Genomic DNA, 19102 nt, shown 5'->3' with positions numbered 1-19102 from the left:
GGAGCCTTGATTTGTTGCCTTTACTTCCATGCCTCTTGCTTACTCTTCAACCCACTATAACTTTCCTTCCACTCTTTTGAAACTTTCCTGCAAAGATTCCCCTGTAACCTCTTAACTGCAGAATATAGGTGATACTGTTTGATCTTGATCTTACTCAGCCTTTCTCTGGCATTAACCTGACACTATTGACCAATCCTTTTATACTTCCTTTGCCATCATGACACCAATTTTCCTCCTACATCTCTGACGGCTTTCAGAAGTCATCCTCGACCCCTCCCTTTCCCTTACCATCCTTCCCACAATCCGATGAATCACCAAATCCTGTTGATTCTACACATTTCCCAATTTTGTCCTTTCTTCTCCATGCCTATGGCCACTGCTTTATAACATTATTCTCCTGTTCGAGGACTTCAGGCAGATTCTTGTGCCTTCTGCAGTTTCTTCAAGTCAATCGGCTACTGGAGTTGACTTTCTGAAACATACTCCAGTCACCTCGAGGTTTGTGTAATTTAATACATTGTATCTTAATCATCTGTTTATGCACCACTGTGAACTTCACCAGACTGTGAACTCCTTGAGGGCAGGAACTGATCTTATCCATAGGACACTGGCTTGGGCTGGGTGGGGAGTAAGGGATGCATTTCGTCAGACACTCAATAATGAGGTAGCATTTCCATTGCATTCGCAAGTGCTCAGGTCTAGCTGGTTCCCCAGCCCCAGTGCAGTAGGAACGGGGATCCTCTGTCCAAAGTTGCAACAAGCTCGGGATTCTCATCTCATTTCACCCCAGTCCCGATCTGCCAGGCTTCCCCTTTGAAACTCCTCCAGCCTTTCCTAGGAAACAGATGCCCTCGAGGACTTCTGGGAGCTCTCTCCACCGATTTTGCGTAGGCAATTAGTGCTACGTTACCCTGATGAAGAAAGGTACCCTTCATTTTAGGGCTTCTTTCCTTCAATTCGGACTGGGCGGAGTAGCAGTGGGGAAAGGAAAAAGGCTGCGAAGAATGGACGAAGCCGACGCACAGCAGACGCCGAAGTGCGGCACTTTGTGCTAAACCCGGGTTTCCCCTGACCCCCGCCTCCCACGCTAAGCTCGACCCCCTTTAGGGCGGGACCTTCCACTTCAGCCAATTATGGGAGCCGAACCCTGGCGGTTTGTACTCTTCCTTTCCAATGAGAAAAAAAGGAAGCCGCTTGGCTCCAGCGGCCAATCGGAGAAGGCGGCGCCTGGTTGTCAGGCAGGTTTGTAAGAGTTCCGGCCAATTGGAGGCGCAGATACCGCTCGACCGGGGCGCAGCGCGCAGGCGGTGGCGAAGAGAAGCCGAGCGGGCCGAGTGCGGCCGAGCAAAGCCGGAGCCGGAGCGGGGCCGCAGGAGCCGGGCCGGGTCCGGACGGGCCGAGATGCCCTATAAACTGAAGAAGGAGAAGGTAAGCGTGGCCCTTTTCCTCGTGCCTCCGCCTCGGGGCCTGCGCGGAGCTCTGGGAGGGGCCTGAGCCAGGCCCGGGACAGCCCCAGACTGACCCTCCCGTCCGGCCCCCGGAGGACTCCCAGGGCCAGCCCTCCGCCCCCGCTGCTGGTCGCACCCCTAGCCTGTGCCGCAGCTGGGAAATCTCCCACCCTTTGCCCGGGATGGAGTCCCCCCACATGCACCTCCCTCCCCTCCTCCGTGCACCGACCCCTGGCCCAGGGTAACCTCCTCCCTCCTGATCCTGCCTCACTCCCAGGTCACTCCCCTGCTTTTTCTACCCCCATCACCTCCCCATCCCCCACCCGTTTGCCGTTTGGGACAGCCCCTCATCTGAGACAGCACCTCCCTCCAAAACTGACCACCCCCCTCCCCAACCCCGCGCAGCCCCTTCTCTTCCCTCCTCCTCTCACCCGCCTGGGCCTGGGCCTGCTTTCTCCACCATCCCTACAGCCCCTTCTCCCTCCCCGCCAAGCTCCTTGACCTAGAACGGCTCTGCTTTCTCTCTCCTCCACCGAATCTGGCCTAGGCCCCTCCCTCTAGTTCTTCCTTAACACACAAACTTGTAAGCCAGGACTGAGCCCTTCCTTCTGCCGATGGAACCTAAGAACGTCAGTGTGTCTGAGCGCATTCAGTGCAATCCCTAGTGATATAGATGAGGAGACTGAGGCCCCGACAAGGGGACAGGGGAAGGGACTTGTCCAAGGTCACACAGCCTGCTGGAGGCCCAGATGTAACATCAGATTTCCTGACTTAATGGCCTCTTTTGTACCAAAGCCCCTCTGACAGGCATCAACCCACTCCCAGGTTCATCCTAAACCGGTCACCTTTCCTAATCTGCGCAGACTCCTCCTCTTATTCCTAATCTGAGGATAACCTTTGTATTTTTCCTTTTCCAGCGCTGGGTTTCTCTTTCCTGGGCCACAACATCCTTAAATTGGGATTCTGCCCTCACTATCAGATTAGTTTTTCTTCTTACTCCACAGGGCAGCAACCTCTGGACACCCTTGCCTTTGTCCTGGTGTCCTGACACAGACTGTCTCTGAATGTTGTTGCCTTCTTTCACCTTCCTCTTCTACCTCTGAACCGCCTTCCCCTCTTCGTCCCTGTCTTTCTCTACCCTCTATTTCCTGCTGTTGCTGAGGTCTGACTCAGAGGTGTGGTTCCTTTGAGGTACAGACTCACACAGAGGATGCTAGGATACCAGTTCCAGCCTCCGCCAGCTTCTACTCTCCTAGGGCTGGCCCCTCATGGTGGGCGCTGGCTCTGGCCTGGTGTTCTGCACACCCACTTTATGACCCCGTGGTGTCTTGCTTTCATTTGCCTTCTGATTGGCTGGGTTACTGGGCTGCCGTCTCTGACCTTATCAATTAGTCTTTTTCCGGGGGCTGTTGGAAGTTTGCCAGGAAGCTCTGATTCTGGATTGTCCCCATAACCTCTCAGGGCCTAAAGTTCTGAGTGTCGGGTTGGTGATGGTGTAGCAAGCACAGAACCTCCTGGGGTGCTGTGCTAGGCGGGTTTGTGTGCCCTCCCCGGGCTCCGTGCCCTTGGGGAGTGGGTATGCTGAGGTGGTTTGGGCAGCTTAGCTGTGGATGATGCACACACAGATCAGCCACATCAAGGGCTGGGGGGCTCCTTCCAGGAGTGTGGAAGGCATGGAATTTCTAGGAAAGCTGCGGAGGTCCACACCTATCTGTAGTTTTTCATCTGATAGAACAGATACTGCCCCATCCACAGAAAGCCTTTCACTACTAGAGGATTGAGAAGAAGAAAAATTCTTAGTCTTGCTAGGACTACAGGTGTAAATGTTTGGTTGGGAAACAGTATTGGAAGGATTGGGGTGCATGAGGCCAGGCATCTCTGATCTCCTTGAAGGTTTAACTCTGTTTTTGATTTCTAGTTGCACTTGGCCTCCTTCAGTGGTCGACAAATCCTGACAATGTGACTGGGGTTTGCCTGGGTAGGGTGGGGGCAAAGAGGAGGTGGGATGGAGGATCTGTATTGCTTATCCGTCACCTCTCCCCTTTCTCCTTTGTCTCTGCTGGTCCCGTTCCTTGCCAAACCTCACAGCCTCCTCCCTGAAGACCATCCTGAACCCCCAGTTGGGGGTGAGCTCTCTCTCCTCTCCTGAATTTGCAGAACACTTGGTAGGTCACTTATGGCCCTTTTGTGTTCCCTTGGACTGGAATTAAGACAGGTCTTTTCTTCACCCTTGAGATAATAACTAAGCTCCATTTTGGTTTGGCATCTCTCTTGCACACAGTAGGCACTTAATGGATGGGTGAAAAGTCAGTCCTTGCGAGTATTTGCATCCTTCTTCCCTCATGTTCTAATCTGGGACTTCTCTCTTTTAGGTTCCTGGGTGGGGTGCCCCTGTCCCCTCCCGCTTTCTTCTTGTTCATAATAATAGTAATAACACTGACTGACATTAAGGTTTTCACATGCCAGACACTGTGCTAAAGGGAATTAGGGACTATGATTGTCAGCACTCAATAGAATAGGAAAGTGAAGCTTGGTGAGAGTAGTGACTCGCCCATGCTTACCTAACAAGTAAGAGTTGGGCCTGGACCACCGGGCTGTCTCCATACCACAAGGCTGTGCACCTGATGATGGGCTGGGCTGAAATGTGTGCATGTCACCTGTTCTGCAGGAGCCAGGGAGCAGGGGTGGCGGGCCTGGTTTCCCCACGCCTCCACACACCTACACACACTCAGGCAGCCGGGATTTCTCTTTGACATGTTCCCTGAGAGATGTGTCTGAGTGCTGTAGGGTGGGTGGAGGAGTACAAAAAGGAATGAGGAGCTTATGATCACGTAGAGAGATGAGGTGTGTGTGCAGATGGGTCAGCTTTGTCCGAGAGGCCCACGTCTGGGGTGTGTGTGCAGATGGTCACCTAGGTGTTGCATCCTGCCCTCACCCCCCTCATCCTTTTCCCCTCCACCCACCGCTCTGCACCGCTCCCTGGCCCCTTGGCAAGCAGTGAGTGTGCCCAGCCTGGGCGGTGGGCATGGGAGCGCGCTCAGCCCACTGTGAGGGGCCCTGCGGGTGTGACTGCCTGGGGCTGCTCCACGCCTGGGAGTGGCTTTCTACCTCCCTGCCCCCGGATTCCAGCCCACAGGAAGCTCTCTCCTCCCCGAAATCCTTTTCCCCTCATTGTCACAAATACTTGATTTAACACTTCTTACTGAAGGGGCTCAGGTGCTGTCAAGTCACAGAACCTCAGAGCTGGAAGTGATTTCCAAGGTCCTCCAACCCGATCTTCATTTAAGGCTTGAGTCCCTTGTGCGCCATGCCTCGGTGGCGGGGTGAGGATGACTTGAATGCACCTCTGCTTGAATACTCTCAGGACTGGGGGATTCACAGCCTCACCAGGCAGCTGCTTTCTGTGCAGCTGCTCCTGGAGAAAAGTCTTCCTCTTCTGGAGCCTCAGTCTGTCTTCCTGCCCTGAAAGGCAGGGCCTGGCTCTTGGGACTCTGGATCCACACAGAACAAGTTGCATCTTTAGTCCACATGGCAGCCCTTCGTTTATTTGTAAAGATCTTTCTTGCTACCCCACCCGCCGTGACTCCTCCTTCCATTGTTAACTCTCCCAGTTCCTGCAGCTGTTGCTCTCAGGACATGCTTTTGAATCTACTCCCAGTATGGGTTGTATTTCTCCCGAAGAAAACCTAGCATGTGTCTTTGTCCCTCCCAATGTCTGATGCTCCTGACTGAACCAGATCATCCAGAATGGCCCCATCAGTGCCAAGGATGGGGCGGTTCTGTGTCCCCCAGAGCCAAGTACTCTGCACAGTTCTGTTAACTGGACAGCAGGTCGCGTGAGCTGCCGTGACAGCCACAGCACGTGGGTGATTTGTGTTGAGCTTGTAGGGAGACCTAAATCCCCAAGTATTTTTCACATTTTCCCCATCCTTTCCCTGGGCAGTTGCTTTTTTTGGCCGGAAGGATAGGAAGAGATGCTGGGCAGGTCAGTGCTCTGAGCCAGTGGCCTGGTTCCTGAGGGAGACTTCGGACTAGTGCTCACTTTTTGTAGCCATTCAGGGCTCCCCCCGTCCCTGTCTCTGCGCTTGACTGCTGAGGCACTCTTGGGCCAAGCCTGTACCTGTTGTCATCCCTGGGCCCCCTGATTATGCCAGTAGCACTTTCTAGTCTGGGTGCCATTTGTGACATCCAAAAATGGTATTCCAGGTCTTTGCAGGTGGCCTTGAGGGTAGAGTGGTGACTCCCTCCCCTCCAGCATGAGAACCTCAAGCCCCCTCTGCCCGATTTACCCCGAAACCAGTCAGAGCAGCTCATTCTGTGATACTTTTCCCTTAAGACTCCTCACCCTGGTTCTTGCTTGACATACACCAGCCTTGTGAGGCGACAGACCATGGTCATGCTGAATTGTCGTGTCTTAGAGACGTCTTCCTAACCAGATTCTAAACTCCTTGGCACCTTGGAGGGACTGAGTCTCCTTGTGTGTACCCTAACTCCCATCCCCACTGCCTCAGGTTCAAGTTAGGAGCTCAGTGGTTCTGACTGATGGACTGATTCAGTTGATGGAGGAGAATTACAACAAATACCTAAGGGATGTGGATAAGGCTCTCCCTTGCCCAGCATCTGCTAACTCTTCCCTCATCTCCCTGCAGGAGCCTCCCAAGCTTGCCAAAGGCACAGCCAAGCCCAGCAGCTCGGGCAAAGATGGTGGAGGCGAGAGCACGGAAGAGGTAATGAACTTGGGCACAGCCCTAGTTACGGTGCAGGTGCGCTCCAGCTCTTCATGGCCAGTGGGGTGAGGGATCCCGGGGGGCCAGAGGTTATCCGAGCAGAAGGGAAAGAGGCTTTCATAGCCAGGGAGGGGCCTGGACAGCCCGTCCAGACTGCCCTCTGGCAGGCTTTCCCTTTGGCTGCTATGGACCAAATAAGCCCTCCAGTTCTTCCCACTTCCCAGCGATTCCTGTGAAAGTCGATTCTCTGTCTACCAACTTGGAGTGTTGAGAATTCCTTCCCTCTTAGGGCAAAAAGCTAGGGGTCCTGGGGAGGAGGGAAAAAGTACATTGGTTGCTCAGTGGGGCGGCGAGTGGGTTCAGCATAGCTCTGGGCAGGGCAGGGGGTGGGGATTGGCTGGTGTCCCTGAGTCGAGCAGGGCTGGGTCCACGGCCCTTGGTCCCAATCAGATGGGAGCTACTGAAGGACTGTCGTGAGCAGAGGTCGCCACAGCTTGGCAGTCTAGGGCTGTAAAGCAATAAATGGCAATAGAAGCGTGCATAGGAGGCAGGGCACTTAAGGAAATTCAGAGTGTAGTGTGTCTTGGGAAGTTTGGGAGTGTGCTTAGTGGGATGCTCTGGATGGTGAACAGTCCTGGGAGCATGTGGTGCAAGTGCCTGTGTTACCCGGAAGCTGGTGACCGTTGGTCTTTGTGCTTCCTCCCTCCCGTTCTAAACTGTTCAGAGGGACGGAGGCTACCAGGCAGCGGAGCGCTCTAATGACGGGCAGGTCTTGTGGTTTGGAAAGGGGAGAGGAGATCAGTTAACAAGGGTTTGATTGGGGTTAACTCTGGATTTAGATTTTTCTGGGTACTCCTGGCCCCGTCACCTCCAAGGAGAGCCAAGCACTTTTCACACCTGCAGCCATCATTTTACTTGACTAATCAGAGGAAGCTGGGTAGGTTTTCCCCATTTTACAGACATGGGACTTGAGGGCCACAGAAGCAAAATTCCTTCTTCCTTTGCACTTACACTGGCATCCAGACATGTCTGTAGGCCAGTCCTTGTCCCTCAGTGCTGGCACTGTTTTTTCCTGGATGTGTTTCTCCCCAGCAGACTATGAACTCTGAGGGAAGGAGGCCCACACCTGTGTGCTGGTGCCCAGGGTTCACAGATCACCAGGAGATGCTTCTGGGGAGCATACCATCCAGGCTCAGTCTCCCCTTCAGGAGCCAGTAACATGCGTGGGACCCCGCTGGGCAGGTGGTTGGGAGGCTGGGAAGGTGGTTGGGAGGCTGTTAGGCAATTGACATTCAAAGCGGCAAGAGACTCAGAAACAGGATTTAAAGGGACAGGAGGGAATAGCTCAGGGGCTGCTTCCCATCTCTCACCTTTTTTTTTTTCAACATGTTAAAACCATTCAGTTTTATTAATTAACATATATTAAGTTCACAGATAGTCTAAATAAAGCCTTTTACAATGCACTGTATGATCCTAAGTCAAAATACAGATTACAGGAATTCAGAAGCATTCTTATTCTTCTGATATACTGATCTGAGAATTGTGATTTCTATGGTTTACAAAATAGAGGCTAATAACTTAGGAAACATGGATGTACATTAACTTTATGACCTTTTAGGGAGGAGTAGCCTATGCTTTTCTTGAAGATCTGTGAAGATGTCTTTATTTGAACTGTATCAACTAGTATTCATGACTTCCATTGCTTTTATGAAGATACATCAGGATACTCCTGCCTGTTCAGTTACTAGACAGACTGCCTGTCATTTCCTGAACCACCCACCCCCATCCCCGGGCCCAGGACTCACTCAGGGCTCCTGGCACCCAGCACCACACCACAGCCGCACTTAACCACAGCTGTAATGGAACAGTTCCGTGGGAATTCATTGTGTATTGGTTGTCTCCTGTGTTAACACGTGAGCCCTGAGAGGCTCTTGCTCACGCCAAAGGCCCTGGCACACACACCTGAGGCACCAGCATCTGAATGCATCAGTGAGTGAATGAGGAAACAAACCAACTTCAGATGAGAGCTGGAAGGAACCTTACAGCCTCCCCTTTTGTGGGTAGGCAGATGAAGGCAAATGAAGCAGGTTAAGTATGCTGAGTCCAGCTGATGTGATTTCTCCACTGCCCTCTGGAAAAGGAGCATGTTGCGTTCACCTTGGGCTCTGCTTTGTGAAACGCTGCTCAGGGCTCACCTGGTTGAGGCAGCTGCAGGAATTCTGCTCCATGATTTTGGGGGAAACGTACTTACATGTACGCAGAGTGGCCTTAGGCAGAGGGACAGTAGAATAGTTGGCTGCCAGGCTGGGAGGCCCAGGTCATCAAAAGCTGTTTGGTACCCTCCTTCTCTTGCCCTTTTGCTAGTCCCCAGTTTTGGGCTGTCACAGCCAAATTTACCCAATGTCCAGCATTTGTCAGTCTTTCTGGTGTATCCTAATAATAATTATAGCAACCAACATTTATTTTATTGAGCAATTACCTGTGTATTAGTTTCCTGGGTCAGCCAAAACTAATTACCACAAGCTGGGTGGCTTAAAATAACAGCAGTTTATTCTCTCACAGTTTTGGAGGCCAGAAGTCTGAACTAAAGGTGTCAGCAGGCCATGTTCCTCTGAGGTTCTAGGAAAGAACCTCTCCCGTGGCTCTCTCCTAGTACCTGGTGGCTGTGCAATCCTTGGCGTCCCTTGGCTTGTCGATGCCCCACTCTGGTCTCTGCCTCTGTCCTCACTCAGTGTTCTCCTGTATGCCTGAGTCTCTGTCCACATTTCCGCCCTCTTATAAGGACACCAGTCATGTTGGATTTACGGCTCACCCTAATCCAGTGTGACCTCATTTTAGCTTGATTACATCTACAAAGACCCCGTTTCCAAATAAGGTCACATTCACAGATGTTGGGTTGACGTGAATTTTGGGGGGACACTCTGTACCAGGAACTGAGCTAAGTACTCTGCATGCATTTAATCTTATAATCTTCTCATTTAATCTTTACAACACTCCCCTGAGGTCATCTGTTATCATCATCATCCCCATTGTACAGACGAAACTGAGGCGCAGTGACAGTAAATAACTTTTACTCGACAGTGAAACAGCAGAGCTGGAATTCATCCCAGGTCTGTGTGCCTTGGGGGCCAGTTCTCCTGTGTTCTCAATGACCTGATATGCTGGTTCTGAGATTCTAGAAGAGTCTTACCATGGAAAGGAGCCTTGAGAGGTTAGGACAGACTCAGTGGGACCTGCCACTACTGTAGGCCAGTGGTCTTTCCTGATCTGTATTCAGAGAAAGCAGTTCAGTGCTGTGGACTTTTCTATGTGCTGTGCCCTGTCCTGAGTTCTGGGAGCAGGGACAGAGGGAGGAAGACATGATCCCAATCTCCCCAATTCCCTGACATCCTTGTAGCCAGAGTTGTTATCCTAAAAACATTTTTGCTCTCCTTTAACTTAAAAACCCCTGTTGGCATCTCATTGCTCATAAATTCAGGTTTGCACCCCCGGCCATCCTGAGCTGCCCCTCCCATTCTTCCAGTGCCCCTCGTGGTGTCCTACCCCTCGGACTTGATGTCTTCCAACACGACAGGCTTTTTATGGCTCAGGGCCCATACGGATGCCTTCCCATTGGCCTGGACTGCTTTCTCTCTCTCCTTTCTTTCTTTGCCTAAATCCATGTCAAATCCAAGGTCACATCTTCAGGGATGACTTTCCTTAATCTTCAGGCACATGTTGTCACCCAGCCCTCTGTGTTCCCGCATTCTTTGGCCTCTGGTTTGGTGATGCCTTGGCTCTAATGGCCGCTCTCCTGTCCGTCTTGCCCACAAGGGCCACGTCTTAGTCACCTGTTACTCTCTACTATGTAGCATGTTTATTGAATCAATGAAGGAAGGACTGAATGAAGCCCAGCCAGACAGAGCTCCAGATGTCAGTACAGGAGAGAATGCTTCTGTGATTTTCAGGGTTTCAAACTAAAATGATCTTTATTCTGCTAGTTAATTCATTATGCAAAAGCTGTAACATTAATCTCTGTTTTTCACTGATAATTTTATCTTTTGCCTTTCTCCTGTAGTACTTTCTATTGTGCTTAAATTACATTCCTACGTCCTACTTTATCTATATTTAAATATATGAGTTTAGTTATGACCAGTGGCTGTGTTAGCATCAAGTTGGAATAGGATTGGTTTAGAGTGGGCAAGCTTGGTCGCAGTCTCTTGAGTGTGAGCATGGTGTGGAAATTCAAAGCCCCACTTGATACCAGAGGCCTGAATCTAGGAAGGCTTCTTGGAGTTCAGATCGTGTTGTGAGTTTAGAAGTGGGAGGAGGAGGTTCTTCAGGCAGAAGAGATGGCCACTACGGAGTCTCAGAAGTGGGACCAGGCAGGACACAGGCGCAGGTAGCGGGCAGGTTGGCCAGCTTACCTTTGGTCAGTGTCCACCCATGCCCTGATGGCTGCAGAAGGTTCTCCTGGGGACACCTAGTCTCCAGCCCAGGTCAGTAAAGGAGAAGTCGGAAGCTCGGGCTTTTGGGAGAAAGGGTTGAGCGTGAGTGAGTTGCTGCCCTACACCCATACGGCCCTTCTGACGAGTATGTTTCATAAGCAGAGTGAACAGACCCGGGTTTTGCTGGCCGGACCAGCTGTCTCTCAGATGCTTGTTGTATCTGGGGCCTGGGAGCTAATGGTCCTTATAAAACCAGGGTGGCCCAGTGGGGTGGGGGTGGGGTGGGCTAAGCCGGCTCAGCTGCTCTCCAGCCTTCAATACCACCATCCTGGTGGGGAAGGGACCTTAGGCATCAACTCATTGGGTGGTTTTTTTAAACTTTGATTTTCAGCCATGCAGCCTCTGTTCTCTTGAAACCTTACTTGGAGAATGTTTGGCAACCTACTGATTTAGTCCATCCCTCTCATTAGCAGAGAAAATTGAGGCCTGACTTTGCCCTTTCTGGGAAGAATGCCTCCTTTCTCTGAATGTCCCTCAGTGGTTCAGGGTGTCTGCATCTTATTTGGGAGGAGGGAGAGGCGTGTCCTTCCTGAGTCTTGTTCCTCAGCTGCCACTGTCTCACTAGTGTTTCTCCTTCCCACTCTGCTCCCCTCACTGTGCAGGGCTCAGTTCTGAGGGTTCCTAAGTCAGGACAGGAGGGGCCTGTGGGGACATGCCTGGGCTTGGCGCCCCCATCAATCAAGCAACCAAGCATTTGTTGAATGCCTATTACATGCCAGTGCTGAGGAGACCCAGAGGGGTACAAGCAGGGTCCTGGCTTTCAAGGGACTTGCATTCTAATGGGAGGATGACATGTGAACAGCTCGAGCAAGAGGTGCCACTGGCGATGATCACAGAGCCAATGGAGCAGACGAGTAGTGTCGGGAGGTTGGGGCGGAGGGATACACAAGGCCTGGACTGATCTGAGAAGGCTTTTTGGAAGAAGGTGGGTCTTGAAAGATGCACTGCTTTCTTGGGTTCCCCCATTTTAAAGCAAGGAGGATAACAAACTCTGAGGAGTATCTGAGGTGTGCTGGTTTCAAGAATTTCCAGGCTGTACTCCTAAAATCCAGGGATAGGATATAAAATAATAAAATAATAATAGTAATAATAACAACAACAACAACAACAACTGCTTATAAAGCACTTCTGTGTGCCATAGGCTGTTCATTTAAATCCTTATGACAACCCTGTGAGCTCGGTACTATTGTCATCCCCATCTTACAGATGAGGAGAGTGAGGCACACAGGGGCCTTGGGACCTCCTGGAGGTTACTCAGCTAATAAATGGCAGAGCCAGGAGTCAAACCCAGGTAGTCAGGCTCAAGTCTGTGCTCTTGACTCTTAAACTCCACAGATAAGGGTTTGGCTGTTCCTGCCACAGAGAAACGGAGGCCTGAAGCAGGGGACAGCCTGATGCACACCAGGCCCTGGCCCCCCAGCCTTCTGTCTCTCTTCCCTATCTTCCACTGAGGAGTGATCCATCCGCCACATACAGGAAGAGAGACCCCAGACTCCAGGGTGCCTTGTCCTGTGCAACCAGAATCCCGTTGGTGTGGTCACGGCAAGGGAGGTGTGTGACCACTGCTCTTGCCCCACTTCTTTGTGTTCCCCTGGTCGAATTGGTGTCTGGGGCTCATTTCAGGTGCAGGAGAGGGCCAGATGGCCAGAGCGGTCATGAGCTACACTAGACCTCAAGGCCTGCCCCAGGGCTGGACCCAGTGCTCCTCTCCTGTCTCTGATCCCCAGATAGGTCACAAGCTTGATATAATTGTTTCTATAAAAAATTCAAGAGCATACACAGCATAACATTTCTGTCTTCCTCCCTCCCCTCATCCCAGAGGATTTCCTCTTCTCCCGTTCTTACTGTCTGAAGTAGGGGCTGGGGAGGAGGTGAGCATGGCAGATGTGAGGACGGGAGGACGACTTTCCTGTGGGATGGGTACCCGGCTGGATGTGACCTCATTCCTCTGGTTCTGCTGCAGTCTCTGCTCTTGTTGTGGGCAAGGGCTGTCCTGTGGCTCAGCCTCTCCCCTCTCCCACCAGGGGGTTATCTGAGCAGTACCTGTGGGTGGGCTTCTGCAGGTGGGATTCATGGGGCTCTGACACCCATGTCTGGGAGGAAGTAAAGAAATAGCTTTTGGAAATTAGCTGTTATTTCTCCCATTGTAATATAAGCAGTGTCAGCTTGTAAAAAATGTGGAAGTAGGAAAAAGTCATCTATCATTCTGCCATCACAGGAGATAAGTCACAAACACAACGCACTTGTTCTTTTTTTTTCTTAATTGGGTTTTGGGTTCTATGCATGTGTTTTAATGCGCGTGGGCTCATTTTGTATATACAGGTTTGTATTGTCCCTATTTAACTTAGCACAGGAAGCAGTTTTCTTCATTCCATTGTTGTAGGCTTTTTGTTTTGTTTATAATTTTTATCACTGTGATAACAGGTACAGATAATACTCTTGGGCTTGTAATGAAAAGGGCCCTCTTCTGGTGTTTTGTGGCAGTCACTTTCAACTCCTAATTCTTTCCTTGCAGATTGACTTTTATACTCCAGATAAGATTCTTTTACTTTAATTTTGCGCTTTAGATATTATCTATTGACTTCCTGATTTGGCAAATTAAGGCCCTAGTGTCTATACCTCCATGCAGGCATTTCCCTTCCTCTCAGAATACTTATCACACATTTTGGGTAATATTTTTCACAGTCGAACCATGTATGATTACATTTAGTACATAGTTTTCATAAACATAATTTTAACTCCATGGTTTTCCATGTCTATTTATGTATTTGCTGTTATAAATAAGACTGTAGAAAGTGTGTTCACACAAAGCCTTTTTTTATATTTAGGACTTTTCTTAAGCAATATTTCTAGTAGTTAAACTACTGAGACATCGGAAAGAATTTCTTTTACCTTTTAACTGAAGAATGTCACACAGTCAGTAAATGATAAAATACAATAATCGTAGGTGTACTACTTAATGAATTTTTCCATATCCTTATGCTATGAACCACCTCCCAGGTCAGTCAATATATAGCATGTTTCCATTACTGGGAAGGTTCCACTCAGCCCTTCTCAGTCAGTACCTGCATCTCCCCACCCCCGCACCACTGCCACTCCTGCGGGCAGGAGAGCCACTTTTCTGACTCACAGTGCCATCAGTCCATCAATTAGCCTTGCCTGTTCATGAACAGGAACGATTATTTTGAAGGCTCATGAGGCACAGGCCGTGGGCATCACTTGGGAGACATGCCTTCTTGACCCCTGCCTTCCAGGGCTCCTGCCCGTAGTTCTCTCTGACCTGGCCTTGGCCCCTTTGGGGCAGGAGGCAGCTGCTCGCCATCCAGGCCTGTACAGATGGACTGGGGGCCAGGGGGCTGGGCGGTGGGCCAAGCCTGGGGTGGGAAGTATAGCTTGGCGAAAGGACTTCAGTGAATCGCTCATTTGACCAGGCCCAGCCCCAGCCACAACCTCAGCCGCAGCCCCAGCCTCAGCCGCCGTCATCCAACAAGCGTCCCAGCAACAGCACACCGCCCCCAACGCAGCTCAGCAAGATCAAGTACTCAGGGGGGCCCCAGATTGTCAAGAAGGAGCGGCGGCAAAGTTCCTCCCGCTTCAACCTCAGCAAGAACCGAGAGCTGCAGAAGCTTCCTGCCCTGAAAGGTAGTCGGGGAAGGTCAAGGGGGCTGGGGCACCAGGACTTGGGCACAGTGAATGTTGGCAGGATGGAGGTTTGGGGATATTTTGGGGGCATGGAAGTTCTAGAGAATGTGAGGGGGAGTTGCACTGGAGCTGGGGGGGCCAGGGGAGCAGGATGGTGGCAGGAAGGGGTAGGGGAACACCTTGCGAGGCGAGTAGGGCACAGCAGTGAAGGACCTTGGAGGAGATCTGACTGTGGCCTGCCTGCCCCCAGACTCGCCCACCCAGGAGCGGGAGGAGCTGTTTATCCAGAAGCTACGCCAGTGTTGCGTCCTCTTTGACTTTGTGTCAGACCCACTCAGTGACCTCAAATTCAAGGAGGTGAAGCGGGCAGGGCTCAACGAGATGGTGGAGTACATCACCCACAGCCGCGATGTTGTCACCGAGGCCATTTACCCTGAGGCCGTCACCATGGTGGGCACAGGGAACGGGGAACGCGGGCAGGACAGGGGCCCTGGAGAAGCCCAGACGGAGCTCTCACCTGGGTCCTGCCCCTCAGTTTTCAGTGAACCTCTTCCGGACGCTGCCACCTTCATCGAATCCCACTGGGGCCGAGTTTGACCCTGAGGAAGATGAGCCCACTCTGGAAGCCGCTTGGCCGCATCTCCAGGTACCAGGGCAGTGGGGCAGTGTCCTGGCTGCGGGGAATGGGGCACCCTGAGCCTTGAAGTGAGGGGGCCGTCCCAGTGCCTGGAGAGTTCCCCTAAGTGGATGCTCCTTTCTCCCCACAGCTCGTGTATGAGTTTTTCTTACGTTTCCTTGAGTCTCCTGATTTCCAGCCAAACATAGCCAAGAAGTATATTGATCAGAAGTTTGTCCTTGCTGTGAGTCCCGGAAGTTCCTGCCTCCCCTCCTTCTAGTCCATGCACTCTAGCCCCTCGTCCCCTCACTCCAGTCTCAGCCGCTCCTTCTGCTGACTATAGGTACTGTGTGGGGTTTCAGCTGTGTCTGGTACAAACTGACTGTGGGGGTTAAACAAACCTACTTTGCCCTTAAGAAGCTTCCAGCATAATGGAAGGAAACAAAAAAGCAACACAGTTACCTCCTCCCCCTCCCCCGCCATGGACACTTGCATACCCAGATGTCACCTGGGTTAGAGCAATCTGATAGAGTCACTCTTCCCAGAGGCTTGTCCCCACACCCCTCTCCAGAGAACCTCTGGGCTTCCCTGGCCAGGACCCAAGTCACCCCAGCCCCAGCCTTCCCTGGCTCCTGCCTCACTGGAGCCTTTCCTCCCGCCTGCTCCCAGCTCCTGGACCTGTTTGATAGTGAGGACCCTCGAGAGCGGGACTTCCTCAAGACCATCTTGCATCGCATCTATGGCAAGTTTTTGGGGCTCCGGGCTTATATCCGTAGGCAGATCAACCACATCTTCTACAGGTGAGGCCAGGAGCCTGGGCTCAGGAGCAAAGCCAGTCCCCACTGAGGTGGGGTGGGAGAAAGGAGGCGGGGTGGGGCTCTGCAGGATGCTGGAGGGGCCTCAGGGTGACAAAGAGAGCTTCTGTTTTTCCCTCAGGTTCATCTATGAGACAGAGCATCACAATGGGATTGCTGAGCTCCTGGAGATCCTGGGCAGGTGAGAGGCAGGGCAGAGGCACACATGTCTGAAAAGGTTGGGAGCGTGGGTGTATTGAGCTTGGACCTGGCCTTTTGGTCCTAACAACCCTCTCTTAACTCCCAGTATCATCAATGGCTTTGCCTTGCCCCTGAAGGAGGAACACAAGATGTTCCTCATCCGTGTCCTGCTTCCCCTCCACAAGGTCAAGTCCCTGAGTGTATACCACCCCCAGGTGAGCAGCCCTCCTCCCCACGATCCCTGACCCTGGTGGCAGAAAAGGAGGGAGGCAAGGTGGTCCAGCCTGCGATGGGGCGGCAGAGGGAGCAGTTGGGATAATTCCTCTCCACCTCCCTTCTGTTCTGGGATTTGATTTCTTTCATCAACCTCTTTGCAACCTTCTGAGTCCTGCACCTCATCATCTCCTTTCTACTGCAACTTTTTGCAGCTGGCGTACTGCGTGGTACAGTTCCTGGAGAAGGAGAGCAGTCTCACTGAGCCGGTAATTCCCCTCCTGGGCCCTGGGTCCACCTCTCCCTGGCAGTACTTGCCATTCTGCACCTAGTGGACGGTGCTGTGAGCAGCTGCTCAGGAGGGATATGGCCCACCAGGTGACATGGTTTCTTCTCTAGAGGAGCAGTCAAACCTCTGTACACCTAGGAAACAGACCCAAACCAGAGAAACATGAGGTCCCCCAAGTTGTGCCCACAAGGATGTGGGGGAGAGGACAGGAAGGCCTCCTGGAGAATCAGGCAGGTGTTGAGTGAGAACTTTATCCCCATGTCCTCCTCTTCTCGCAGGTGATTGTGGGACTTCTGAAGTTCTGGCCCAAGACCCACAGCCCCAAGGAAGTGATGTTCCTGAATGAGCTAGAGGAGATTTTGGATGTCATCGAACCTTCAGAGTTCAGCAAAGTGATGGAACCACTCTTCCGCCAGCTTGCCAAGTGTGTCTCCAGCCCCCATTTCCAGGTGAGACCCAGACCCTGATCATCCCAGGCCCTGCTTCCCAGAAAACAGGAGGGTCTTCAGCAAAGTGAACTGTATCCCCACTGAGTCCTGCCCATCCCCACCAGGTGGCTGAGCGCGCCCTCTATTACTGGAACAACGAGTACATCATGAGCCTGATAAGTGACAATGCTGCCCGGGTCCTTCCCATCATGTTCCCTGCGCTCTACAGGAACTCCAAGAGCCACTGGAACAAGTAGGGAACTGGGGAGGGGCTGGGCAGTGGGGATCTGGTTTTGGAACCTGGGAGGGTGTGGATGAACTCAAGAGCCAGTGTCTCATCTAGTCCCTCAGCAAGTGGGCTGGTGCCCACAGCACATTAATAGGACCTTGAGGGACTGACCAGGGAGAAAAAGATACTCAGGTGAGAGATCTGTGCTACTAAGCAACAGAGCAGTGGCCTGTGTCTCATCTCTTCTTGAGGTCAGATATTCCGTAGCTTTGGAGATTTAATTCCATGTTGTGAGAAGCTGATGTGATCCTCTTAGTATTAAATCCCAGTGTTGTAAAAAAGGCTTTCCTGCCAAAAGCAAGTGTGCCATGGTGTGGACAGTCTGTCATGGTGCCAGGAGGCCATCAGTGTGGGCTGGAGGGCAGGGAGTAGACGGGAGAAGGGAGCTCTTGGAGCATGGGGTGTGGGGAAGGATGGACAGGTAGAGCCATATTTGTAAATGCCAATCTCAAGTCACATGTCTTGGCCAGCGAGATGAGCTGACACTGTACAAAGGTTAGTGAAATGGGAGTAGTCCATGAGAAAACTCTCAGCAGAGACCCTCGTGGGAGAGCAAATTGCGGTCCTGGCACTGAGGGCGGGCTCAGGCCTTCTGTACCTCGTCTTTCTTCCTCGTGGTAGGACAATCCACGGGCTGATTTACAACGCCCTGAAGCTGTTTATGGAGATGAATCAGAAGCTGTTTGATGACTGTACACAACAGTACAAGGCAGAGAAGCAGAAGTGAGTACCTCTCCTCGGGGGCTGTTCATCTTCCAGCCTGGGGGCTGTTCTCTCAACCCCAATCCTGTCTTTTACTCCCTCAGGGGCCGGTTCCGAATGAAGGAAAGAGAAGAGATGTGGCAAAAGATTGAGGAGCTGGCCCGACTTAATCCCCAGGTGAGACTGTTCTGCCGCTGCCCTGGACTGAGGGGTCTGGCTTGGGCTGGGGGAGGGTTTGTTTGAGGAGGAACAGGAAGCGAAGTCACTGGTCCATGCCTCTTTTCCTCTCAGTATCCCATGTTCCGAGCTCCTCCACCACTGCCCCCTGTGTACTCGATGGAGACTGAGACCCCCACAGCAGAGGACATACAGCTTCTGAAGAGGACGGTGGAGACAGAGGCTGTGCAGGTGGGAGGGTGTGGGGGAAGGGGAAGCAGAAAGAACAGACAGCCCTGGGAGGCAGAGGAGATGGGAGCTGCAGAGCCAAGGAATAAGGGGGGGAACAATAGCAGCTCTTGGGAGTTGGTCACTACTTCTCACCTTCCGCGTACCCACGCACAGATGCTAAAGGACATCAAGAAGGAGAAAGTGCTGCTGCGGCGGAAGTCAGAGCTGCCCCAGGACGTGTACACCATCAAGGCACTGGAGGCGCACAAGCGGGCCGAAGAGTTTCTAACTGCCAGCCAGGAGGCTCTCTGACCTCCTCACCTTCCCGCCACAGGGCCACAGCCCACTCAGCCCTGGGACACTGCCCTGGCCCTCCACCCTCTGCTCCCCACTGGCTGACTTTGGGCAAGGCAGTGCCTCTCTACTCTAGGGAGGGGGATGCAGCACTTGAAGCAGGGACTCCCACAGAGTGGTCCCTCTTCTCCCCCAAATGTGTTCATGACTCCCTGCAGCTAGTACAGACAGGCTGAGCACCTTGATGCTCAGCGCTCAGATGACTTGGGGATGCCTGGCCCCCTCCTGCTCCTCACCCCACAGCTACCTGAGGCTGCTCTGAGAAATACACATGGGAATACATACGCTCCTCTTCTGTCCTCTTCAGTCTCATTTGACCTCCAGATGTCTCTCCTTCTCCCCCTCCACTGCAGGCATATAGGGAACAGCAGGAGATGATTCTCACCAAAGTTCTGTCAAGCCCCATTGGCCCCTGGAGTTAGTTAGCTGGAGGGGAGCCAACCCCCAAAGGCACAAGTAGACCCCTGGCTCCAGCAGTGTGCAGGCTGACAGAGCTGCATGATTTCCTCTTGCTCCCTGCCTGAC

General features: G+C 52.2%; 1 protein-coding gene across 1 annotated transcript; it reads left to right on the top strand.

Annotated features, from left to right (window-relative positions):
- The first annotated feature begins 1149 nt into the window (after positions 1 to 1149).
- On the top strand, positions 1150 to 18866 carry PPP2R5D (protein phosphatase 2 regulatory subunit B'delta). Its single transcript, XM_006201981.3, has 16 exons — positions 1150 to 1428; positions 6098 to 6175; positions 14094 to 14304; positions 14555 to 14754; positions 14840 to 14950; positions 15072 to 15164; positions 15590 to 15720; positions 15857 to 15916; positions 16022 to 16130; positions 16344 to 16397; positions 16696 to 16866; positions 16971 to 17098; positions 17756 to 17857; positions 17941 to 18013; positions 18128 to 18244; positions 18398 to 18866. The coding sequence occupies exons 1-16, from the start codon at positions 1174 to 1176 to the stop codon at positions 18533 to 18535; spliced, it is 2031 nt and encodes a 676-aa protein (XP_006202043.1). The 5' UTR covers positions 1150 to 1173; the 3' UTR covers positions 18536 to 18866.
- Positions 18867 to 19102: the final 236 nt, after the last annotated feature.

The sequence above is a fragment of the Vicugna pacos genome, chromosome 20 (genome assembly GCF_048564905.1).
Source record: "Vicugna pacos chromosome 20, VicPac4, whole genome shotgun sequence".
In the NCBI taxonomy this organism is placed as follows: Eukaryota; Metazoa; Chordata; class Mammalia; order Artiodactyla; family Camelidae; genus Vicugna; species Vicugna pacos.
The sequence above is the reverse complement of the archived record's forward strand: the minus strand, read 5'-3'. Positions and strand labels throughout refer to the sequence as shown.

Coding starts and splice junctions, on each gene's coding strand:
- PPP2R5D (XM_006201981.3), top strand. CDS start 1,174: ATGAGAAAAAAAGGAAGCCGCTTGGCTCCAGCGGCCAATCGGAGAAGG. Junction 1,429..6,097: donor ATAAACTGAAGAAGGAGAAG/GTAAGCGTGGCC, acceptor ATCTCCCTGCAG/GAGCCTCCCAAGCTTGCCAA. Junction 17,858..17,940: donor TACAAGGCAGAGAAGCAGAA/GTGAGTACCTCT, acceptor TTACTCCCTCAG/GGGCCGGTTCCGAATGAAGG.